Below are 27,460 nucleotides of genomic sequence, written 5' to 3' on the forward strand. Positions count from 1 at the left end.
TAGAGTAGAGGTAGAATATTATTCTCTCATGTAAATTAGGTAGAATTTAATGCGTTTTTTAAAAGGCCAATTATAATGTTGAGCATGTGTGGAAATCCTAAAAACACCTCTGCTCAACTTTAGCCTAACGCCTCATCGTGTTATTATGGCTTTATTACAAAGGGTATTTCTCTTCCACAGTACATTTACAACGCATCAAATTGCGTCATGGTGCACGGATTTATTTACAGAAAACGGTGTCCGGGAACAGTGTGTTTGCTGGAGGGGGGAGGGGGGGGGGGGGCTATAATAAAACAGCCCCGGATTTCTTCATCTTGGTCCTGACCTTCAGCGGTATCATGTTTAGCTGAGCTGACATCGTTCAGGTCAATAAAGGCGACGTCATTAAAGAGCATTTTGCAGAGTTGTCATACAACATCAGCACAATGAACAAAAAGATTAGCTAACCCAGTCATGGTGGCTTGTTTTTCCTTCTTCTCAAATTGTCACTCAAATTCTGATCAAAATATCCCCGTTTTGATTTCAGGACATCATGCATAAATGGAGAACAGGTGTCGATGATTTGGCTCCGAGGATGTTGACTGTCTGCCGGAGATAATAAAACCCTGTGTTTCACAAGGGAACCCACTTTCACGTGCACCCTTAGTGGGTTCAACCCAATACAAATCGCAGTGGTTACCTCTTGGTGGCCAAACAAAATTGCAATCAAATAAATGCCTAGTGATTCCAGTGAAGTAATGAATTCATATATATTTTAATATGCATCAAACCTTAAGGCATGAGGAGTTGGATTACATTTTGTACTGAACACATTCTAAACAAAGCATTATAAATACCTCCGGTAGTAATGTGAGACCTTTTTAAAATTATTTTTCATCTTGCTTTACTAGTACTGTCTTATACCACTTCATGTCATGTCATAGCTAGAAACGTACAGGAAACTTAGCAAGAGCCTTTTTTCTTTTTTACATTGTATCAGTGAGGAGGAAGAATAACAGTATATAGAAACAGACGGAATGAGGCACTAAAGAAGAAAAACAAAGACAGAGATAGTTGAAAAAAAAGAGAGAGGCTTTAATGACAAAAAAGGAGATTTGGTGATTGAAAGAACACACATTTGTTCCAACTTTCACACAGAAAATATGCATTCACACTGCACCTTAGCTCAGGGCTAAGAGAATATTCACACTGCCCCTTAGCTCAGGGCTAAGAGAATATTCACACTGCACCTTAGCTCAGGGCTAAGAGAATATTCACACTGCCCCTTAGCTCAGGGCTAAGAGAATATTCACACTGCACCTTAGCTCAGGGCTAAGAGAATATTCACACGGCACCTTAGCTCAGGGCTAAGAGAATATTCACACTGCACCTTAGTTCAGGGCTAAGAGCCTCCTCAGGCCTGGGCGAAGGGAGATTTTAGCTCAGGGCTAAGAGTCTCCTCAGGCCTGGGCGAAGGGAGATTTTAGCTCAGGGCTAAGAGCCTCCTCAGGCCTGGGCGAAGGGAGATTTTAGCTCAGGGCTAAGAGCCTCCTCAGGCCTGGGCGAAGGGAGGTTTTAGCTCAGGGCTAAGAGCCTCCTCAGGCCTGGGCGAAGGGAGATTTTAGCTCAGGGCTAAGAGCCTCCTCAGGCCTGGGCGAAGGGAGATTTTATCTCAGGGCTAAGAGCCTCCTCAGGCCTGGGCGAAGGGAGATTTTAGCTCAGGGCTAAGAGCCTCCTCAGGCCTGGGCGAAGGGAGGTTTTATCTCAGGGCTAAGAGCCTCCTCAGGCCTGGGCGAAGGGAGATTTTAGCTCAGGGCTAAGAGCCTCCTCAGGCCTGGGCGAAGGGAGATTTTAGCTCAGGGCTAAGAGCCTCCTCAGGTCTGGGCGAAGGGAGATTTTAGCTCAGGGCTAAGAGCCTCCTCAGGCATGGGCGAAGGGAGATTTTAGCTCAGGGCTAAGAGCCTCCTCAGGCCTGGGCGAAGGGAGATTTTAGCTCAGGGCTAAGAGCCTCCTCAGGCATGGGCGAAGGGAGATTTTAGCTCAGGGCTAAGAGCCTCCTCAGGCCTGGGCGAAGGGAGATTTTAGCTCAGGGCTAAGCGAATATTCACACTTGAACATTCTACAAGTGGGCTTGCACCAACCTTAGCCCAGGGCTAGCTGGGCCCTGTTCCGGAGCAGGCTTAGTGTCGACTTTTCAGGGCTAGCCCCAGAAATACGGTGCCAAAATAGCCCGTGTAAAACAGGGTCAAGAACAACGCATAGAATCTTTACTGTCCAATCACAAAAAAGCTGCACATTCACTTAACTTATATGCTTGTGATGCCTGTGATGGTGTTGTGCCATTTTAATAAATACATTTATACTATTTCATCCTTCTATCAGAGGACAAAAAAAAACAAAAAATAAATAAAAACAATTCTTTCATCTATGCAAAAACATTTGGTTTCTACGGCTAATATAAATGGTTGCTCTGCCGGCCGGCTAACTTCTTCTCACTTAGCTAGCCGACTGAAGCCACAAACTCTACAGCTGAAAGGGTATCAAGCTCTCCACTCTGTTTTCATATTGACATTTCATTGGATTATGGCTATCCATGACAATAAAATATTGTTGTACGATTTCGCCTGGATCAGAAAAGTCGATGTCTCGTCTGTGCACAGCATACAGGGGCGAGATCGCATTTCAAAAGTGAAACAGTTTTTTCTCCCCACCCTCCCCCCCGAGGTCGGACAGGCAGACAGCAAGGTTTAGACAAGTCATCACTAAAAGCTTGTGTGAACCGTGAACACAGGATAAGCTAGGCCAGGGTCAGGCTAAGAACACTGCAGTGTGAAAAAGCTTATAGCATTGAATTCATTAACAACAATAGCATCTGAAAATAATAAAAAAAATAACATACAACCAGCTGAAATGGCTTTTATATATATATATATAAATATATATATAACATCCACAACACTCACCCCTTTGAAGAACAGATTTAGAGGGTGAAAACGGGCATCCCTGACGCCTAAATTACCAACTAAAGGAAACAGTCCATATTTAACCAGTCAAAATGTGCGTCCCAAATGGGACCCTATTGGCATTATAGGGGAATAGAGAATAAGGGAAAATAAGGAACAGGGTGCCATCTATAATAGGGAATAGGGTGCCACCATATGGGGAATAGGGTGCCACCATATGGGGAATAGGGTACCACTATATAGGGAATAGGGTGCCACTATATAGGGAATAGGGTGCCACCACATAGGGAATAGGGTACCATCTATATAGGGAATAGGGTGCCACCAAATAGGGAGTAGGGTACCATTTGAGACGCAGCCAAAGGATTCCAGAGGAGTGAAGGACTTTTCATTCACACTTTACACACAACAAGCACAAGAAGCACATGGAGTCACTATGATTCCCAGTCAGTTATCAGCAGCAGACAGAATACATAGAAGAATGCAGAATCGGTGGCAGAAAAACAGTTTGTACTCGATGTGTTCCTTCACATCTCAATGTATATCTGTTGGAGTCAATCACATGGAGTCGATCACATGGAGTCGATCACATGGAGTCGATCACATGGAGTCGATCACATGGAGTCGATCACATGGAGTCAATCACATGGAGTCAATCACATGGAGTCGATCACATGGAGTCAATCACATGGAGTCAATCACATGGAGTCAATCACATGGAGTCAATCACATGGAGTCGATCACATGGAGTCAATCACATGGAGTCAATCACATGGAGTCAATCACATGGAGTCAATCACATGGAGTCAATCACATGGAGTCAATCACATGGAGTCAATCACATGGAGTCAATCACATGGAGTCGATCACATGGAGTCAATCACATGGAGTCAATCACATGGAGTCGATCACATGGAGTCAATCACATGGAGTCAATCACATGGAGTCAATCACATGGAGTCAATCACATGGAGTCAATCACATGGAGTCGATCACATGGAGTCGACCACATGGAGTCAATCACATGGAGTCGATCACATGGAGTCGACCACATGGAGTCAATCACATGGAGTCAATCACATGGAGTCAATCACATGGAGTCAATCACATGGAGTCAATCACATGGAGTCAATCACATGGAGTCAATCACATGGAGTCAATCACATGGAGTCGATCACATGGAGTCAATCACATGGAGTCAATCACATGGAGTCAATCACATGGAGTCGACCACATGGAGTCAATCACATGGAGTCGATCACATGGAGTCAATCACATGGAGTCGACCCCTCTGATGTTTTATCTCAACATGTTCTCAGACCCTGTGTTCCAACCCCTCCTCCTTCCTGAGAGGGGGATGAGGGAGGGAGGGGAATCGGCCCACTACTTCTCACACGACCACATTCTAGTAACTTGTTCAGACAGACAGATACCGAGACAGACAGATACCGAGACAGACAGACATCGAGACAGACACCGAGACAGACAGACACCGAGACAGACACCGAGACAGACAGACACCCTGAGACAGACAGACACCGAGACAGACAGACACCCTGAGACAGACAGACACCGAGACAGACACAAACACCGAGACAGACACCGAGACAGACAGACACCCTGAGACAGACAGACACCGAGACAGACAGACACCCTGAGACAGACAGACACCGAGACAGACACAAACACCGAGACAGACAAAGACAGATTGAGAGCCCTTCCAAATGACAGAGAAAACGACTATTTACAGACCACGTGTCTCCCTCCTATAAAACAACAGTCTTTACAGTATGTACAAAGAAACAAAACTGCCCCAGCACCCCACCCAGCAGCACGTCACCCAGCAGCACCCCACCCAGCAGCACCGCTGGCCCCCTCAGTTGGCCTTTGCGATGCGTGAGTCTGAGCCGATGTAGTTGAGCATGGTCTGGACGAGCTCCGGGAGGTCGTAGTCGTGTTTCCACCCCCAGTCGTTCCGCGCGTTAGAATCGTCAAAGTTCATTGGCCAGCTGTCGGCTGTAAAGGAAGAGAAGAGGGGGACGTTGTCAATGGGAATGTCTTCCTACTCCTACTTCCTACTGACACTTTTGTCGTCGGTCAAATTGTCACAATACTTTTTGTTGTTGTTTGTTTCTACATTAAACGTCTTCAAAATCTTAACATGCATGCAAGTTCGAGAATCTCAATGTCGAGGCCTCCTGTGGCGTATTTAGACAGGTCTTCCTGGTTCGTTGATCTCAATGGTGTCATCCACCGATATTAATGGTTGCTAATTCCCGGCTTTTCAAGAAATGATTCCCAGAATCAGAAGGGAGTAAGCAAGTAGGGAATCCTCCCACTGGATTTTCTTTCTCAGGAAAACATTAGGAATTTTGCAACTCCAAACCAGGATAAATAAAAGAATCAATAAAAGTCTCTTACCGATGGCCTGTCTGACTTGGTCGATGTCGTAGGTGACCTCCAGGTCCGGCAGCTGTTTCTGGACCTCCTGAGCCAGCTCTTCAGGGGAAAAGCTCATGGCGTTGATGTTATAGGTCCTCATGGACAGGGTGTCTGCGGGCGCTTCCATCATCTCCACGGTGGCACGGAGACAGTCGTCGATGTACATCATGGGCAGCCTCGTGTCTGGCTTCAAGTTGCACTCAAACTTCCCCGTCTTTACGGCATCGTGAAAGATGGCTACCGCGTAGTCTGGAGAAAGGGAGGCAGGAGATAGATGTGTTTACGTCACACCGTCTCACTACAGAAACAGGAGATAGACTAGTGTCCTGTCCAGGGGGTGTCCTGGTACATCAAGCTGTCTCACTACAGAAACAGGAGATTCAGGAAATTCTGTCTTGGACAAGGCTAACTCCCTTCAGTTACAGACACCACCTCATCAGCCCCAGTGAGGTAACGCCATTGGATAACCAGGCACGGGGTGAGGGGTGTGTCGTAAAGGGGAGGGGTTGAGACATGGGGTAATACTGTAGCAGTGTTACCTAACATCCTAGCATTATCACCCTGGTATTAGTAGTATTACCTAACATCCTAGCATTATCACCCTGGTATTAGTAGTATTACCTAACATCCTAGCATTATCACCCTGGTAGTAGTAGTATTACCTAACACCCTAGCATTATCACCCTGTAGAATATTACCTAGCGTCCTAGCATTATCACCCTATATTAGCCTTACCTAACATTGTCACCCTGTAGCAGCATTACCTAACGTCTTAGCATTGTCACCCTGTAGGAACATTACCTAACATCTTAGCATTGTCACCCTGTAGCAGTATTACCTAATGTACTAGCATTATCACCCTGTAGCAGCATTACCTAACGTCTTAGCATTATCACCCTGTAGCAGCATTACCTAACGTCTTAGCATAGTCACCCTGTAGCAGCATTACCTAACGTCTTAGCATTGTCACCATGTAGCAGCATTACCTAACGTCTTAGCATTATCACCCTGTAGCAGCATTACCTAACGTCTTAGCATTATCACCCTGTAGCAGCATTACCTAACGTCTTAGCATTGTCACCCTGTAGCAGCATTACCTAACGTCTTAGCATAGTCACCCTGTAGCAGTATTACCTAATGTCTTAGCATTATCACCCTGTAGCAGCATTACCTAACGTCTTAGCATAGTCACCCTGTAGCAGCATTACCTAACGTCTTAGCATTGTCACCATGTAGCAGCATTACCTAACGTCTTAGCATTATCACCCTGTAGCAGCATTACCTAACGTCTTAGCATTGTCACCCTGTAGCAGTATTACCTAACGTCTTAGCATTGTCACCCTGTAGCAGTATTACCTAACGTCTTAGCATTATCACCCTGTAGCAGTATTACCTAACGTCTTAGCATTATCACCCTGTAGCAGTATTACCTAACGTCTTAGCATTATCACCCTGTAGCAGCATTACCTAACGTCTTAGCATTATCACCCTGTAGCAGTATTACCTAACGTCTTAGCATTATCACCCTGTAGCAGTATTACCTAACATCTTAGCATTATCACCCTGTAGCAGCATTACCTAACGTCTTAGCATTATCACCCTGTAGCAGCATTACCTAACGTCTTAGCATTATCACCCTGTAGCAGTATTACCTAATGTCTTAGCATAGTCACCCTGTAGCAGCATTACCTAACGTCTTAGCATTATCACCCTGTAGCAGCATTACCTAACGTCTTAGCATTATCACCCTGGCAAAACACACTGAAGGCCATAAGCATAAGGACCATGTTCTGTTGTTACATAACCCCAATGACATGTTGAAGTCAGGAGGCGGACACAAATAGAGTTACGATAGTGAAGGGACTGGTGTTACGCTATGCTGTGTGTGAGGACAGTGTGTGTGTGTGTGTGTGTGTGTGTGAGTGTGAGGGAGGACAGGTGTGTGTGTGAGTGTGTGTGTGTGTGTGTGTGTGTGTGTGTGTGTGTGTGTGTGTGTGTGTGTGTGTGTGGACAGGTGTGTGTGAGCGAAGGACATGTGTGTGTGTGTGTGTGTGTGTGTGAGCGAGGACAGGTGTGTGTGTGTGTGTGTGTGTGTGTGTGTGTGTGTGTGTGGACAGGTGTGTGTGAGCGAAGGACATGTGTGTGTGTGTGTGTGTGTGTGTGAGCGAGGACAGGTGTGTGTGTGTGTGTGTGTGTGTGTGTGTGTGTGTGTGTGTGTGTGTGTGTGTGTGTGTGTGTGTGAGGGAGGACAGGTGTATCTGTGCGTGTGAGGGAGGACAGGTGTGTGAGTGGGGGGAGGGGGTGTGTGTCTCTAACTCACCTGTCGTTCCTCCTCCAGGCTGTGAGTCAGCAGAGATGATTCCTGGGTAGCGCAGACAGCGGAAGTCAAGGCCGTAGCGGTGGTGGTAGTACTGTTGGAGGGAAGGCGGGCAATAAGGGTTAGATGTTTCACTTATAGCGACGTTACAGACCAATGATTTCAGATGATTGAAGGGGTCAAATTTATCAGGTTAGATACACCAGGTCAGATTCACCAGATCAGATTCACCAGGTCAGATTCACCAGATCAGATTCACCTGGTCAGATTCACCAGGTCAGATTCACCAGATCAGATTCACCAGGTCAGATAAGTAGCCAGGGGCAGAGTGGCTTGAGGCTGAATGCTCATTGATCCTCATGTTGTTTTATATTTTGTATTTCTTACAATATTGTATAATTTTTTCTCTCTCACCTCTCCCATGAGCTCTGCGTGGACTTTGGAGACCCCGTAGATGGTTCTGGGCCTCTGGACACAGAGGTCAGGGGTCGGGTTCCGGGGAGAGGTGGGCCCGAAAGCTCCGATGGTGCTGGGCACAAACAGACGCAGGCCGTGCTCCGCTGCAATGTCCAGGACGTTGTGGAGCCCTGACGAACAGGAAGTTCACAGTTACTCCCTGTGGACACCTTCCAGGCTTGGTTAGAAACAAAAAAAAAAACTGGATCTAAGTTGAGCCAAGATGGCGGATTCTCTATGGCTCACCAGTGATGTTGACGTCGCGTGCCAGAGCTACATTGGCCTCTCCCACGGCACTGAGCAGGGCGCTGTAATGGACCAACCAGGTGATGCGGTTGTTGACAACGATCTCACGAAGGTTTTTATAGTCCAGGATGTCAGAGTAGATGAAGGGTCCTGGAGAGGGGGAAGGGCAGTAGAAACCAGAAACATATAATATAAAACATGCAGGAAATAAAAAACTTTAAAACCTGCAACATGTTTCTCTCCACCAACGAGAGGGGTGCGAACAGTTTGTGTCATGACCAGTGCTTGTTACCATAGAAATAGACGTGGCACGTGCATGTGGGGGGGGGGGTTCTCCCCAAATATTGAAAGGGGGGGGGGTCTGAGTGAAAAAGTTTGAGAACCCCTGGTCTAGGGTGTCCAGTCACTCTTCCATTTAGCTAATCAGCAGCTGCAGTATTATCTAGGGTGTGCAAAAGGCGCTTTGGTGATGAAATTACACTTCCTTATGTTATTAAATACATTTTACTAAGACAAAATATGATTTTTCATGTTGTGAATCGTTCAGTGGGGTCATTCTCTTAACATGTCATTAACATGATATATATATATATATATATATATATATTAAAAAGTCTGATTTCATTAACATAATACAGCAGATAATAAGAGATCCGTCGACGGAGCGGAGCCGCTTCCTCGCTGCGTCTTGTTAGAACCGTTCGTGTTGTCGTCTGCAAAAGTTGTTTCAGCAGGTCCCAAAAAACTCCAAATGAACAGGACACGAGCTGAATTAAAAGGTTTTGAAAATAACAAAGCTTGCGGTACACTCAGTGTTCCGTTGACATTTCAGAGATACGGTTGGTTTTTTGAGAAAACTTCTAAAAAGAACAGAGACATGAGGTTTGGAACAGATTACGATAGAGACATGAGGTTTGGAACAGATTAATAGAGAGACATGAGGTTTGGAACAGATTACGATAGCGAGACATGATGTTTGGAACAGATTAATAGAGAGACATGAGGTTCGGAACAGATTACGAGAGAGACATGAGGTTTGGAACAGATTATGAGAGAGAGACATGAGGTTTGGAACAGATTAATAGAGAGACATGAGGTTCGGAACAGATTACGAGAGAGACATGAGGTTTGGAACAGATTATGAGAGAGAGACATGAGGTTTGGAACGGATTACGATAGAGACATGAGGTTTGGAACAGATTATGAGAGAGAGACATGAGACATGAGGTTTGGAACGGATTACGATAGCGACATGAGGTTTGGAACAGATTACGATAGAGACATGAGGTTCGGAACAGATTACGATAGAGACATGAGGTTTGGAACAGATTAATAGAGAGACATGAGGTTTGGAACAGATTACGATAGAGACATGAGGTTTGGAACAGATTATGAGAGAGAGACATGAGGTTTGGAACGGATTACGATAGAGACATGAGGTTTGGAACAGATTATGAGAGAGACATGAGGTTTGGAACAGATTATGAGAGAGACATGAGGTTCGGAACAGATTACGAGAGAGACATGAGGTTTGGAACAGATTATGAGAGAGAGACATGAGGTTTGGAACAGATTATGAGAGAGAGACATGAGACATGAGGTTTGGAACGGATTACGATAGAGACATGAGGTTTGGAACAGATTATGAGAGAGAGACATGAGGTTTGGAACAGATTACGATAGAGACATGAGGTTCGGAACAGATTACGATAGAGACATGAGGTTTGGAACAGATTACGATAGCGACATGAGGTTTGGAACAGATTACGATAGAGACATGAGGTTTGGAACAGATTACGAGAGAGACATGAGGTTTGGAACAGATTAATATAGAGACATGAGGTTTGGAACAGATTAATATAGAGACATGAGGTTTGGAACAGATTACGAGAGAGACATGAGGTTTGGAACAGATTATGAGAGAGAGACATGAGGTTTGGAACGGATTACGATAGAGACATGAGGTTTGGAACAGATTACGATAGCGACATGAGGTTTGGAACAGATTACTGCTATTCCAGTTTCAACTGTTCTGCCTGCGGTCATGGAACCCCTACCTGTCCCAGACCTGCTGTTTTCAACTCTTAATGATCGGCTATGAAAAGCCAACTGAGATTTATTCCTGATTATTATTTGACCATGCTTGTCATTTATGGAAATTTTGAAAATCTTGGCTCTCTCTAATTTTCTCCTTCTCTCTTTCTTTTTCTCGGAGGACCTGGGCCCTAGGACCATGCGTCGGGACTGCCGCCCGTGGTGACTCCTTGCTGTCCCCAGTCCGCCTGGCCTTGCTGCTATTCCAGTTTCAGCTGTTCTGCCTGCGGGCTCTAGATAGTATTCTTGTGTAACAGGGCTCTAGACAGTATTCTTGGTTAACAGGGCTCTAGATAGTATTCTTGGTTAACAGGGCTCTAGATAGTATTCTTGGTTAACAGGGCTCTAGATAGTATTCTTGGGTAACAGGGCTCTAGATAGTATTCTTGGTTAACAGGGCTCTAGATAGTATTCTTGGTTAACAGGGCTCTAGATAGTATTCTTGGTTAACAGGGCTCTAGATAGTATTCTTGGGTAACAGGGCTCTAGATAGTATTCTTGGTTAACAGGGCTCTAGATAGTATTCTTGGTTAACAGGGCTCTAGATAGTATTCTTGTGTAACAGGGCTCTAGACAGTATTCTTGGTTAACAGGGCTCTAGATAGTATTCTTGGTTAACAGGGCTCTAGATAGTATTCTTGGTTAACAGGGCTCTAGATAGTATTCTTGGGTAACAGGGCTCTAGATAGTATTCTTGGTTAACAGGGCTCTAGATAGTATTCTTGGTTAACAGGGCTCTAGATAGTATTCTTGGTTAACAGGGCTCGAGATAGTATTCTTGGTTAACAGGGCTCTAGATAGTATTCTTGGTTAACGGGGCTCTAGATAGTATTCTTGGTTAACAGGGCTCTAGATAGTATTCTTGGTTAACAGGGCTCTAGATAGTATTCTTGGGTAACAGGGCTCTAGATAGTATTCTTGGTTAACAGGGCTCTAGATAGTATTCTTGGTTAACAGGGCTCTAGATAGTATTCTTGGTTAACAGGGCTCTAGATAGTATTCTTGGTTAACAGGGCTCTAGATAGTATTCTTGGTTAACAGGGCTCTAGATAGTATTCTTGTTTAACAGGGCTCTAGATAGTATTCTTGGGTAACAGGGCTCTAGATAGTATTCTTGGTGAACAGGGCTCTAGATAGTATTCTTGGTTAACAGGGCTCTAAACAGTATTCTTGGGTAACAGGGCTCTAGATAGTATTCTTGGTTAACAGGGCTCTAGATAGTATTCTTGGTTAACAGGGCTCTAGATAGTATTCTTGGGTAACAGGGCTCTAGATAGTATTCTTGGTTAACAGGGCTCTAGATAGTATTCTTGGTTAACAGGGCTCTAGATAGTATTCTTGGGTAACAGGGCTCTAGATAGTATTCTTGGGTAAAAGGGCTCGAGATAGTATTCTTGGTTAACAGGGCTCTAGATAGTATTCTTGGGTAACAGGGCTCTAGATAGTATTCTTGGGTAACAGGGCTCTAGATAGTATTCTTGGGTAACAGGGCTCTAGATAGTATTCTTGGTTAACAGGGCTCTAGATAGTATTCTTGGTTAACAGGGCTCGAGATAGTATTCTTGGTTAACAGGGCTCTAGATAGTATTCTTGGGTAACAGGGCTCGAGATAGTATTCTTGGTTAACAGGGTTCTAGATAGTATTCTTGGGTAACAGGGCTCTAGATAGTATTCTTGGGTAACAGGGCTCGAGATAGTATTCTTGGGTAACAGGGCTCTAGATAGTATTCTTGGTTAACAGGGCTCGAGATAGTATTCTTGGTTAACAGGGCTCTAGATAGTATTCTTGGGTAACAGGGCTCGAGATAGTATTCTTGGTTAACAGGGCTCTAGATAGTATTCTTGGTTAACAGGGCTCGAGATAGTATTCTTGGTTAACAGGGCTCTAGACAGTATATACAGTATGTAAATAGGTCACTTAGACTTGGTTGGCATCCGTCACTGCAGTACTGGCCAGCCAATCACCATTCAGCAGGTATTGATCATGAGGTCTGTGACCTTAGTTATCAATTAACCTTTCAGAACACATTCACTTCCTGGTGACCTTGTACAAGAAGCTTTCAACAGAGATCAATATCACAAATCAAATTGTATTTGTCATATGCACCGAATACAACAGTGAAATGCTTACTTACAAGCCCTTTAACCAACAACTAACTGAATCATTCATTTTTATTTATTTAATTGCAGCTGCAGAGTTTTCAAACAGCCTATCGCTCGAATATAGATGCTTTAAATCAGAGCACCCACGAGCACTCTCTCTCTCCATCAACTCCATTCAAATTGCATCCAAAATAGATCATCCTGATCTAGATCGATCTATATATATAGATGTCCTAGCCTAACTCTTCCAGGTAATACATTCAATGCGGTATTAGCCTTATATTTAGCTAATTTTAATGATGATGGGTTATGCATAGTACGTTTATAACTGATATCCTCTGTCTCTTGCGCAATACCCAAGCACCTGTGCTCCGCTGGCCTCTCTCCTTAAATAAAAACAACAACCCCTCCTTAGCTCTTGGGAGTCCCATGCAGGAAATGCTAGACTAGACCATTTTTTATTGTTGTTGTTGTATTTTTTTTAAACCAATTGACTATTCGAAGTGGGATGCAAGCTCTTCTTTTTCTTCTTCTGAATGTTAAATACAGGAGGAGCCAAGAGAACTCCTGGGTAGTTTGAAAGAAGTGCGATCGATCAAATCCAGACATATTTATATGCTTTCTAATGCTTTCTAATGCATTCCAATGCACTCCAATGCACTCTGATGTACTCTAATGCACTCTAATGCTTTCCAATGCACTCTAATGCACTCTAATGCACTCTAATGCACTCTAATGCACTCTAATGAATGCACTCTAATGCACTCTAATGCCTTCTAATGCCTTCTAATGCCTTCTAATGCACTCTAATGCTTTCTAATGCTTTCTAATGCACTCTAATGCTTTCTAATGCACTCTAATGCTTTCTAATGCACTCTAATGCACTCTAATGCACTCTAATGCACTCTAATGCACTCTAATGCATTCCAATGCACTCTAATGCATTCCAATGCATTCCAATGCATTCCAATGCATTCCAATGCACTCTAATGCACTCTAACGCACTCTAACGCACTCTAACGCACTCTAACGCACTCTAATGCACTCTGCACTCTAATGCTTTCTAATGCATTCTAATGCACTCTAATGCTTTCTAATGCTTTCTCATGCACTCTAATGCTTTCTAATGCACTCTAATGCTTTCTAATGCACTCTAATGCTTTCTAATGCACTCTAATGCTTTCTAATGCACTCTAATGCTTTCTAATGCTTTCTAATGCACTCTAATGCACTCTAATGCACTTTAATGACACTTCCTGATTTGACGGGAAATACCGGGTTACCCGGGGAGACAAGCGACATTCTCGGGATGGAACATTTGTAAAAATACTGGGGAAATATTCAACCCTAGTGTCAAGTGTGTCAGAGTAGGAGTGCTGATCTAGGATCAGGTCCCCCCCCGGTCCATGTAATCTGATTCATTATAATCTAGGATCAGGTCCCCCCCGGTCCATGTAATCTGATTCATTATGATCTAAAAGACTAAACTGATCCTAAAATCACTTCTATGCAGAGATGTTTGATACAACGGCCAATGGCCTTGTGGTCAGGTCAGAGATGCTTGATACAACGGCCAATGGCCTTGTGGTCAGGACAGAGATGTTTGATACAACGGCCAATGGCCTTGTGGTCAGGTCATAGATGTTTGATACAACGGCCAATGGCTTTGTGGTCAGGTCATAGATGGTTGATGCAACGGCCAATGGCCTTGTGGTCAGGTCAGAGATGGTTGATACAACGGCCAATGGCCTTGTGGTCAGGTCAGAGATGTTTGATACAACGGCCAATGGCCTTGTGGTCAGGTCAGAGATGTTTGATACAACGGCCAATGGCCTTGTGGTCAGGTCATAGATGGTTGATACAATGGCCAATGGCCTTGTGGACAGGTCATAGATGGTTGATACAACGGCCAATGGCCTTGTGGTCAGGTCAGAGATGGTTGATACAACGGCCAATGGCCTTGTGGTCAGGACATAGATGTTTGATACAACGACCAATGGCCTTGTGGTCAGGACATAGATGTTTGATACAACGGCCAATGGCCTTGTGGTCAGGTCAGAGATCAGTTATTTTGTGTCTACATGTTTTATATCACTCACCGCTGTGAAAGACGTGACTTGGAGGCTTCCTGATATCCGACAGGATCACGTTGTTGTTTCCGAACCGCTTCCTGTAAAACAGGATGTTACGTTTTAACACAAGAAGATGAAGCTTGACTAAAACTAGGCAAGTCAGTTAAGAACAAATTCTTATTTACAAAGACCACCTAGGAATAGCGGGTTAACTGCCTTGTTCAGGGGCAGAATGACAGATTTTTACCTTTTCAGTTCGGGGATTCGATCTTGCAACCTTTCGGTTACTAGTCCAACACTCTAACCACTAGGCTACCTGCCACCCCACATTGTGTTCATATCCTTTGCTAGTTAGTGAGTTATTAGCCCAGTTAAAGATAATTTATAGTTAACAATGGGGGAGTGATTGCTTCCTACAAGAGCACATAACGTGTACATTTCTAGACATCTTTGAAAAGCGAGTCAGGTAAAAAGCTTGTTTATATCTTAAAAGGGGCAGAGTTGTATTTTAAGACAGGCTTGAATAAGCCAAGTAGCCAATAGGCAGAGGGTAGTATAATTGGTCTGATTCTCTGTAATAATGGTATGGGAATAATAATGCATTATATTTTGTAAAGAGGTTTCTTGCATCAAACAACACAATGTTTCCAGTCACCTCCTTGTCTGAAGGACAAATGGATTAACAGGTTCATGTCAAGCTCTGCATGTTATTTTCTCTCAAAAGTCTCATGGAATGTAGGCCTGCATTGAACACCACACATTGGCTGCTACTGTAGGCTAAATGATAGAACAGCTATTTCCATTGTAAAATGTTATGGGATGCATTTCTCCATTGTTTTTTGATGGTAGGCCACTCTGGTAGGCCTACATTGTGATCAAATAGCCACAGTAGCCTACTTTGCCACTGTTAAAACTATGCACCGATATGACATTTTTGCCCGTTACCGATATCTAATATTTTCCTTGCCAAAAAACCTGATACCGATAGCCGGTATTTACAATTTTAGAGGCCTTTTAAGCATTCTAGTACAGTTCAATAGTTAACACACACACACGGACACAGCAGTCTTAAGGCACTGCATCTCAGTGCAAGAGGCGTCACAACAGTCCCTGGTTCGAATCCAGGCTGTATCACATCCGGACGTGATTGGGAGTCTCATATGGGGCGGCGCACAATTGGCCCAGCGTCGTACGGGTTTGGCCGGGGGTAGGCCGTCATTGTAAAATAAGAATTTATTCTTAACTGACTTGCCTAGTTAAATAAAGGTTTAAATAAAGGACACACGTGGCTGCATACAGCTCTTGCTTTGATGTCAAAACAAGCTGGATCTACGCATGGCCACAGCTGTAAACACGGTCCAGTTCAAAGTAAAAGTGTAGAATACAGGTTGAGTCGTGTGCAATAGAATCCTACATTTTGTTTCGGTATGTTGCATTGAAACTGTGGCTAATATTTCCCGTTTGATCCGATCCCAATTGCCACAGTAAAAGGGAAACGTTGATAGTGTTTAACAGGGGAAAATCTCAAGAACAGTTGGAATGAAGTTCAATCTCCTGCTTTTTCTCCTTGGGCTGATAGTGCCTCTGTGCAGAAGTCTCGGCGACTGCACGCCCACGTCCAGCTTAGAGGAAACATGGGTACTGAAGCCTTTCCGTACGCTATATAAAGCTTGTGTAAATTGTTGTTTGTTTTAAGTGGGACCTAGATTATATAGTGTTGGGGATGCTACTCTTAAAATATAGCTTACCAAGCTACCAATTACTTCACACTGGAATAAGTTAAGCTACACCAAAGAAAAATATAGTTTACTTTACAGAAGTTACTTTGAAAAAGTAGTTCACTACACCTAGACTACTTAATGAAAACGTATTATATGTACATCTGAAATATCAGAGTACAAATTGCTAGAACAGATTCCTTTGGAGTCAGACGGTGAAAATATTTGTAATTTCAACCCCAACAAATTAGAATTAGGCAGGTCTGATGCTGAAAAAGAAAGGATATTCTAGCCTACTTATTTTAGCAAAAACAGTAGCTTGTAGTTCCAGTAGTTAGCTACACCGCTACATGGTAAAACAGTAGTGTGTAGTTCCAGTAGTTAGCTACACCGCTACATGGTAAAACAGTAGTGTGTAGTTCCAGTAGTTAGCTACACCGCTACATGGTAAAACAGTAGTGTGTAGTGCCAGTAGTTAGCTACACCGCTACATGGTAAAACAGTAGTGTGTAGTTCCAGTAGTTAGCTACAATGCTACATGGTAAACAGTAGTGTGTAGTTCCAGTAGTTAGCTACACCGCTACATGGTAAAACAGTAGTGTTTAGTTCCAGTAGTTAGCTACACCGCTACATGGTAAAACAGTAGTGTGTAGTTCCAGTAGTTAGCTACACCGCTACATGGTAAAACAGTAGTGTGTAGTTCCAGTAGTTAGCTACACCGCTACATGGTAAAACAGTAGTGTGTAGTGCCAGTAGTTAGCTACACCGCTACATGGTAAAACAGTAGTGTGTAGTTCCAGTAGTTAGATACACCGCTACATGGTAAAACAGTAGTGTTTAGTTCGAGTAGTTAGCTACACCGCTACATGGTAAAACAGTAATGTGTAGTTCCAGTAGTTAGCTACACCGCTACATGGTAAAACAGTAGTGTGTAGTTCCAGTAGTTAGCTACACCGCTACATGGTAAAACAGTAGCGTGTAGTTCCAGTAGTTAGCTACACCGCTACATGGTAAAACAGTAGTGTGTAGTTCCAGTAGTTAGCTACACCGCTACATGGTAAAACAGTAGTGTGTAATTCCAGTAGTTAGCTACACCGCTACACGGTAAAACAGTAGTGTTTAGTTCCAGTAGTTAGCTACACCGCTACATGGTAAAACAGTAGTGTGTAATTCCAGTAGTTAGCTACACGGTAAAACAGTAGCGTGTAGTTCCAGTAGTTAGCTTCACCGCTACATGGTAAAACAGTAGTGTGTAGTTCCAGTAGTTAGCTACACCGCTACATGGTAAAACAGTAGTGTGTAATTCCAGTAGTTAGCTACACCGCTACATGGTAAAACAGTAGTGTGTAATTCCAGTAGTTAGCTACACCGCTACATGGTAGAACAGTAGTGTGTAATTTCAGTAGTTAGCTACACGGTAAAACAGTAGTGTGTAGTTCCAGTAGTTAGCTACACCGCTACATGGTAAAACAGTAGCGTGTAGTTCCAGTAGTTAGCTACACCGCTACATGGTAAAACAGTAGTGTGTAGTTCCAGTAGTTAGCTACACCGCTACACGGTAAAACAGTAGTGTGTAGTTCCAGTAGTTAGCTACACCGCTACACGGTAAAACAGTAGTGTGTAGTTCCAGTACTTAGCTACACCGCTACATGGTAAAACAGTAGTGTGTAGATCCAGTAGTTAGCTACACCGCTACACGGTAAAACAGTAGTGTGTAGTTCCAGTACTTAGCTACACCGCTACATGGTAAAACAGTAGTGTGTAGATCCAGTAGTTAGCTACACGGTAAAACAGTAGTGTGTAGTTCCAGTACTTAGCTACACCGCTACATGGTAAAACAGAAAATAAATACAGAAGAAAACGACCTATATTACAATTTAGTTTATTAACTACCACCAAGCTACTGCAAAATGTAGTTAAATTACTAATTGAACTGCATGGAGTTCACTCCTCCCCAACACTGATTATGTCCTAATAATAAGCATCCAAAAATGGTCCTAAATGAATGTATTCCATTCCCATGTTAAGCAGCAACACTTGTAGAAAGACAAGCATTTCTTCTCTATAACAGAACACACTGCTCTTACCTCAACATCGTGGCCAGCCCTACCCCCAACTGTCCAAGGCCGCCTGAGAGTGAAAGAGAAAACATACAGTGCAATATTAAAATATTAATATTAAAAACATTAAACAGGGCATTCGAAATGTATTCAGACCCATTGACTTTTTCCACATTTTGTTACGTTACGGCCACATTCTAAAATGGATGAAATTGGTTTTTTCCCACCCCTCGTCAATCTACACACAACACCCCATAATGACAAAGCAATAACAGATTTTTTTAGAAATGTTCGCAAATGTATAAAACAAACTGAAATATAACATTTACATAACTATTCAGACGCTTTACTCAGTACTTTGTTGAAGCACCTTTGGCAGCGATTACATCCTTGAGTCTTCTTGGGTATGACGCTACAAGCTTGGCACTCCTGTGTTTTGGGAGTTTCTCCCATTCTTCTCTGCAGATCCTCTCAAGTTCTGTCAGGTTGGAAGGGGAGCGTCGCTGCACAGATATTTTCAGGTCTCTCCAGAGATGTTCAGCCTCTGGCTGGGCCACATAAGGACATTCAGAGACTTGTTCCGAAGCCACTTCTACATTGTCTTGGCTGTGTGCTTAGGGTTGTTGTCCTGTTGGAAGGTGAACCTTCGCCCCAGTCTGAGGTCCTGAGAACTCTGGAGCAGGTTTTCATCAAGGATGACTGGAACGAATTGCAAAAATCGCTGAAGCTGGAGACTTACATTTCCCTCACTAACTTTAAACATCAGCTATCTGAGCAGCTAACCGATCGCTGCAGCTGTACATAGTCCATCTGTAAATAGCCCACCCAATCTACCTACCTCATCCCCATATTGTTTTTATTTACTTTGCTGCTCTTTTGCACACCAGTATCACTACTTACACATCATCATCTGCTCATCATCATCTGCTCATCTATCACTCCAGTGTTAATCTGTTAAATTGTAATTACTTTGCTACTATGGCCTATTTATTGCCTTACCTCCTCACGCCATTTGCACACACTGTATATAGACTTTCTTTTTTTTCTATTGTGTTATTGACTGTTTGTTTATCCCATGTGTATTTCTGTGTTGTTGTTTCTGTCGCACTGCTTTGCTTTATCTTGGCCAGGTCGCAGTTGTAAATGAGAACTTGTTCTCAACTAGCCTACCTGGTTAAATAAAGGTGAAATTAAAAAAGGATCTCTCTGTACTTTGCTCCGTTCATCCTTCCCTCGATCCTGACTAGTCTCCCAGTAAAACATCCCCACAGCATGATGCTGCTACCACCATGCTCCAGGGATGGTGCCAGGTTTCCTCCAGACGTGACGCTTGGCATTCAGGCCAAAGAGTTCAATCTTGGTTTCATCAGATCAGAGAATCTTGTTTCTCATGGTCTGAGAGTCTTTTGGTAAACTCCACGTGGGCTGTCATTTTCCTTTTACTGAGGAGTAACTCCCGTCTGGCCACTCTACAATAAGGGCCTGATTGGTGGAGTGCTGCAGAGATGGTTGTCCTTCTGGAAGGTTCTCCCATCTCCACATAGGAACTGGGTTCATGGTCACCTCCCTGACCAAAGCCCTTCTTCCCCGATTCCTCAGTTTGGCCGGGCAGTCAGCTCTAGGAAGAGTTTCGCTGGTTCCAAACTTCTTCCACTTAAGAGTGATGGAGGACAATGTGTTCTTGGGGACCTTCAATGCTGCAGAAATATTTTGGTACCCTTCCCCAGATCTGTGCCTCGACACAATCCTGACCCGGAGCTCTATGAACAATTCCTCTGACCTCATGGCTTGGTTTTTTTTCTCTGACATGCACTGTCAACTGTGGGACCTTATATAGACAGGTGTGTGCCTTTCCAAATCATGTCCAATCAGTTGAATTCACCACAGGTGGACTCCAATCAAGTTGTAGAAACATCTCAAGGATGATCAATGGAAACAGGGGGCACCTGAGCTCAACTTTGAGTCTCATAGCAAAGGGTCTGAATACTTATGTAAATAAGGTATATATATATATATTTTTTATACATTTGCAAAAAAATGTGCGAAGCAGAGTAGCAGAGGGTGTGAAAAGGAGAGGGTCAGGGCCCAAGCTGCAGTGGTTATATCCTATTGATCCTGCTTGTAAACACTGTGATGTTCCCTTCACACAACAAACCAAGCTCTTTATAAATCCAGCTATCTGTTGCTTGGGAGCCTCGTTTAGGTTCACTTAGACAAAGCTTCTTTACCTTAGATAGAGGTCCTATTGTGTGGTATTGAGGTTGTGAGGTTAAGGTTCACTTCCCATAAATAGAGTTATTCCTACTGTGTCTGTTGCTTGAGAATCCTTGTTAATGTTCAGTTAGACCAAGTTCATCTTCTTCACAGAGAGAGATTGTGTTATTGAGGTTCGTCCCACAGAATACAGCGAGCTGGATAGCCGTTAGAGAGAGCTGCTTCTTCAGAGATTGTGTTATTGAGGTTCGTCCCACAGAATACAGCGAGCTGGAGAGCCGTTAGAGAAAGGTTTGTTTCTTCAGATCAGATGTGAATAGATCCTATTGTGGTAAGTTGTAACGGGGGATTCCTCCCCCAGGTGATGATGCCTCTCTGAGCTTTTACCTGATTGATTGGTCTTACCTGTGATGAGCACCTTGGGGTGGTCCGTCTCGGAGAAGGACACGGAGTGGAAACTGGCGTCTGAGGTGACCTGGCGGGGTGAGAAGCTGATGGTCCGTACGGCCACTGTGATTGGCCGACAGCCACATCCTGGGCTCAGGAGGGCCTGCTTAGCCACCTTGCTGAATGTTCTGATAAAAGGCATTTTCACAGTCACCTAAAGGAGGAGGAAGAGGATAGTGTAAGGACCCTTCACCTGAATACTTTACAAATAGGTAGAACGATTTTGTTGTCAAGGACTCAAACTTATGGTTCTGTATACATTACCTATAATAATGTCTTAGTTTTTTTTCACTACAAGGTTGGTCATGCCAGCTTGACTATGTCTAGGCCCGGGACAGAAAGCATTGAGACTTTCTGTCGTCATTCTTTGGCGACTTAAGTGTCAATTATGCAGCAGCTGTGTCTCGTGGCAGAGACACAGTGTACAGTAGGCATCCCCCCGGGGACTCTAGAGGTGCCAAGAAATGAGACGTGAAAATAAAAAACGGGACCACTAACGGGATTGGAATGAATGATGGAGAGCCTCGCTTGCTCAGCAGTCGTGACATTGCTTCGTTTTGTCTGCGAAACACAGGCTCTCTCTCAAATGGTCATTTATTCCCTTTGTAGTACACTTATTATTTATCTTTACTAGAGCCTGGTCAAAAGTATTGCATTATGGGAATTGGGTGCCATTTTGGGACGAAGCGACAGTCTCACTACATAAATTACAGACCTGTCCTCAAATTACAGTAGCCTAGCCTACCATTCTTGGCTCGGTTTACTCCTGCGTCTCCGACGTTGCCTAGGCTAACAGTAATTTGAGTAACTTGGAGAGGGGGGGAATGAGAAAATGGATCTCTTCCTAGATTTTATTGTTCCTTCATTCTCTCGGTGAAAATAGGCTTTTCGTTATTAAAAAGAGTTGTCATTCTACACAAATTAAAATGGGTTACATTGTAACGCGTAATCCGTTTAAAAAAAATGAATTAACACTGACGATGGAACTTTCATTTTACATTGTGTTCCAAGCCCGTTTACCTCCGTGGGCTGTCGATGTGTACACAAGTGGGACAAAGCATATTTTCAACAAAAAAATAAATAAAGACACCCCATCATCCATCCATCCATCCATGATTAGTCCTCCTACAACATCACGCCTATCATACTGTATGGGTATCCGTCATCCACACGTCTAATTACTGCTCTAAAGAAGAAACATTTTGCTGGGCTCGCTTCGGATATCCGGAACGTCGGGATAAAGCTTCCGAAAGAAATTAAAAGTGAACTTAAGTAACCTTATACTAGTCGTCCCCCGCCTTCGCTCTCTTACCCAATCAGGGGACAGAGGAGTTGATATGAGGGTGGATGATGACAGTGCCAGACAGAATGGTGACTGGTGACATTAGCTACAAGCTGTTCCAAGGTTTTAGGGCACTGGGTTTAAATGTCCCCCCCCCCCTCTCAGAACTGACTTGTATGTGAACTGTGCAATATGAACTAATTTAGGCTAGCGTAGGCCTATGTAATATGAACTAATTTAGGCTAGCGTAGGCCTATGTAATATGAACTAATTTAGGCTAGCGTAGGCCTATGTAATATGAACTAATTTAGGCTAGCGTAGGCCTATGCAATATGAACTAATTTAGGCTAGCGTAGGCCTATGCAATATGAACTAATTTAGGCTAGCGTAGGCCTATGTAATATGAACTAATTTAGGCTAGCGTAGGCCTATGTAATATGAACTAATTTAGGCTAGCGTAGGCCTATGCAATATGAACTAATTTAGGCTAGCGTAGGCCTATGCAATATGAACTAATTTAGGCTAGCGTAGGCCTATGCAATATGAACTAATTTAGGCTAGCGTAGGCCTATGCAATATGAACTCATTTAGGCTAGCGTAGGCCTATGCAATATGAACTAATTTAGGCTAGCGTAGGCCTATGTAATATGAAATAATTTAGGCTAGCGTAGACCTATGTAATATGAACTAATTTAGGCTAGCGTAGGCCTATGCAATATGAACTCATTTAGGCTAGCGTAGGCCTATGCAATATGAACTAATTTAGGCTAGCGTAGGCCTATGTAATATGAAATAATTTAGGCTAGCGTAGACCTATGTAATATGAACTAATTTAGGCTAGCGTAGGCCTATGCAATATGAACTAATTTAGGCTAGCGTAGCCCTATGCAATATGAACTAATTTAGGCTAGCGTAGGCCTATGTAATATGAACTAATTTAGGCTAGCGTAGGCCTATGTAATATGAACTAATTTAGGCTAGCGTAGGCCTATGTAATATGAACTAATTTAGACTAGCGTAGGCCTAAGTAATATGAACTAATTTAGGCTAGCGTAGGCCTATGTAATATGAACTAATTTAGGCTAGCGTAGCCCTATGCAATATGAACTAATTTAGGCTAGCGTAGGCCTATGTAATATGAACTAATTTAGGCTAGCGTAGACCTATGCAATATGAACTAATTTAGGCTAGCGTAGGCCTATGTAATATGAACTAATTTAGGCTAGCGTAGACCTATGTAATATGAACTAATTTAGGCTAGCGTAGGCCTATGCAATATTAACTAATTTAGACTAGCGTAGGCCTATGCAATATGAACTAATTTAGGCTAGCGTAGGCCTATGTAATATGAACTAATTTAGGCTAGCGTAGGCCTATGCAATATGAACTAATTTAGGCTAGCGTAGGCCTATGTAATATGAACTAATTTAGGCTAGCGTAGGCCTATGTAATATGAACTAATTTAGGCTAGCGTAGGCCTATGCAATATGAACTAATTTAGACTAGCGTAGGCCTATGCAATATGAACTAATTTAGGCTAGCGTAGGCCTATGTAATATGAACTAATTTAGACTAGCGTAGGCCTATACAATATGAACTAATTTAGGCTAGCGTAGGCCTATGTAATATGAACTAATTTAGGCTAGCGTAGGCCTATGCAATATGAACAAATTTAGGCTAGCGTAGGCCTATGCAATATGAACTAATTTAGGCTAGCGTAGGCCTATGTAATATGAACTAATTTAGGCTAGCGTAGGCCTATGTAATATGAACTCATTTAGGCTAGCGTAGGCCTATGTAATATGAACTAATTTAGGCTAGCGTAGGCCTATGCAATATGAACTCATTTAGGCTAGCGTAGGCCTATGTAATATGAACTCATTTAGGCTAGCGTAGGCCTATGTAATATGAACTCATTTAGGCTAGCGTAGACCTATGCAATATGAACTAATTTAGGCTAGCGTAGGCCTATGTAATATGAACTAATTTAGGCTAGCGTAGACCTATGTAATATGAACTAATTTAGGCTAGCGTAGGCCTATGTAATATGAACTAATTTAGGCTAGCGTAGGCCTATGTAATATGAACTAATTTAGGCTAGCGTAGCCCTATGCAATATGAACTAATTTAGGGTAGCGTAGGCCTATGTAATATGAACTAATTTAGGCTAGCGTAGGCCTATGCAATATGAACTAATTTAGGCTAGCGTAGGCCTATGCAATATGAACTAATTTAGGCTAGCGTAGGCCTATGCAATATGAACTAATTTAGGCTAGCGTAGGCCTATGTAATATGAACTCATTTAGGCTAGCGTAGGCCTATGTAATATGAACTAATTTAGGCTAGCGTAGGCCTATGCAATATGAACTAATTTAGGCTAGCGTAGGCCTATGCAATATGAACTAATTTAGGCTAGCGTAGGCCTATGCAATATGAACTAATTTAGGCTAGCGTAGGCCTATGCAATATGAACTAATTTAGGCTAGCGTAGGCCTATGCAATATGAACTAATTTAGGCTAGCGTAGGCCTATGTAATATGAACTAATTTAGGCTAGCGTAGGCCTATGCAATATGAACTAATTTAGGCTAGCGTAGGCCTATGTAATATGAACTAATTTAGGCTAGCGTAGGCCTATGCAATATGAACTAATTTAGGCTAGCGTAGGCCTATGCAATATGAACTAATTTAGGCTAGCGTAGGCCTATGTAATATGAACTAATTTAGGCTAGCGTAGGCCTATGCAATATGAACTAATTTAGGCTAGCGTAGGCCTACTCTATAGGCCTGTAGTCACATTAGTGATTGAGCTACAGTACTGTAGGTACTGTAATATCACAGCAGTAGGCTAGGCCTGTTCAGTAGACTATACTCCAAGACTACTGTACTGTTCAGTAGTAGACAGAAGGAGGTATTTGTGTTCTGGTTTCTTCGGTCCAGCCATGCGTCGTGCGTAACTGCTGCAGTGGGTTCACAAGGCCAGCGGCAGTATTTACCTCAGTGGAAACGACAGAGAGGAAGAGAGACATGGAATGGAGAGGGACAGGGAGGTTAGGGCTGGAGGACGAAGGCCCAAACCTGACTGAGAAGTGTTATAGTATGTGTCTGTGTGAGGGTCTGTTTGACTGACAGCTGTCTGGAACCCCAGAGCAGCACAGAGAGAGAGGCTTTGTATTTTTTTTTTATATATATTTATTTTTAAAATTATATATTTAGATATTTATTATATATATTTTTTATATATTTTTTTATATTGAAACAATATTTTCAAAAATAAGGAAGTTGTAAGCTTACAAAGCCGTCAACCCTTCCAATCTAAACAATGCATATAAATAAAAGGAATTATATTAAGGCTCTTGATTATTAAGTTAAAAAATCAAATATACACAGGCGTACTGTACTGTTCAGTAGCAGACTATACTCCAGGCCTACTGTCAGATAAAAATAATCACAGGCAGTTGGTCATTTATTATTAGCTTAGTAATTGTTCTAAGCTTTTCCAAGTAATTTATCAAATGTATCAAAGGCTGTTCATTTGGTATGTGTCTGCAATAAATCTTCAAACAGATAGCCACGCAGTCATTGTCCTCAGAGTGATTTTTACGACAGTTACTAACATGTGAAACGGTTACCGATTTTACACACTGACCAAATTCCTCTTTTAAATTAGCGCCCTCATCAATCACCATGTGTTGAGCCAAAACCAAGATGATGAGACAAAACCAAGATGATGAGCCAAAACCAAGAAGATGAGCCAAAACCAAGATGATGAGCCAAAACCAAGATGATGAGCCAACACTGTTTGACTCTCACATCATGTAGTCCTAAACCGGTTACATCATTTCCTTGGGCTCCGTTTAAATGTTTGTTTTAATTTGGCTAGCCCATTCAGTGGCCTATTTAATCTGGGTGTGGATGGCATGAAATATCAAATTTAAAAAAGTCAGATTCATATATATATATATATATATATATATGGATAATTCATTTTAAACAGGTTGTTGCGGCTATTTTAGTACGTCTGCTACGTTATATTACTGTTTAAGCAATCTTGTTTTGGCTATATTCCCGGAAAGATGACCGCTTTCTCGCTCATCCTCATTCCATATGCTGATCCTCACCCTATAACAAGGTTTGTAAACGCAGCATGTCTCTCTATAGGTTATTAAGGCCCAGATATAATTTTTTATTTTTTTGCAGAATCACCATGATGTTCCATTTCTGCCTCTTCATTAATCAAAGGGAGCTTCCGGTCCTTGTGCTCTAATGTTTCAATTGACCGTATTGCCTCTTTTATGATGTAATAATTGAATCTCCTATTCGACACAGTTCATGTTAATGTAGACGGTGACCTGGGACCAATTGGAGTGTACATAGTAATATTATATGCCATGGCAAAACCCATCCAACCTCTGGTATAGCAAACAAAGGCCAGGTCCATGCCACATAATGGATTTAGGCTAAAACACATGGGATTATACCGTTGTCGTTGCATCAGGATATTATGCTGGCAGTAGGATCGCGGATTCTTTTCTCTTTTTTTTTGCCACCCTGCAAAGACACGCTAAACTTTGCATTCTAGTACAGTACAACTGTTTTTTTCACAGCTTTGCAACCACCTTTGAATTAGCTGTTATATCTCCTTATTGTTTTCCTATTTGCTTAAAATACATGTTGCTCAAAGGATAGGTGTGCCAACAGTAGAATCAATCGGAGTATATAGGTCTATATAACTAGATTGGCGACAGTCTTTAAAATACATCCATCCCAATTTGCGTCTGTATAAACAACTAAATTCTCTCATTAGATAATTCTCCATTCTGCTGAAGAAATTTGAGTAAAATCCCGATTCACTTTACAGAAAATATTAGCTTTTAACTCAATTAATTCCAATGAATAATGATTTTACTCACCAGATTAATAGCCGGGGGATCTTTATAAAACTCGAAGATACGAGCGTCCCTTTTTTTCTTGTCGCCTTGGTTAGTTATAGAAAAAAGGGGATATTTGTCTTTAATAGCTGGTGTAGCTGACGACACGTTCCGTCTCCTTGAAGTATTGCATCAGC

The 27,460-nt window shown here is 42.7% G+C and overlaps 1 protein-coding gene across 1 annotated transcript; it reads right to left on the reverse strand.

Moving 5' to 3' along the window:
* Positions 1 to 735: 735 nt before the first annotated feature.
* On the reverse strand, positions 736 to 27,460 carry LOC139582450 (L-threonine 3-dehydrogenase, mitochondrial-like). The gene is made up of 9 exons (XM_071412460.1): positions 27,306 to 27,460; positions 21,070 to 21,265; positions 18,478 to 18,520; positions 14,700 to 14,770; positions 8,404 to 8,553; positions 8,116 to 8,288; positions 7,705 to 7,795; positions 5,364 to 5,633; positions 736 to 4,958 (listed from the first exon to the last, which is right to left on the reverse strand). The coding sequence occupies exons 2-9, from the start codon at positions 21,251 to 21,253 to the stop codon at positions 4,819 to 4,821; spliced, it is 1,122 nt and encodes a 373-aa protein (XP_071268561.1). The 5' UTR covers positions 21,254 to 21,265; positions 27,306 to 27,460; the 3' UTR covers positions 736 to 4,818.

The sequence above is a fragment of the Salvelinus alpinus genome, chromosome 8, assembly GCF_045679555.1.
Source record: "Salvelinus alpinus chromosome 8, SLU_Salpinus.1, whole genome shotgun sequence".
In the NCBI taxonomy this organism is placed as follows: Eukaryota; Metazoa; Chordata; class Actinopteri; order Salmoniformes; family Salmonidae; genus Salvelinus; species Salvelinus alpinus.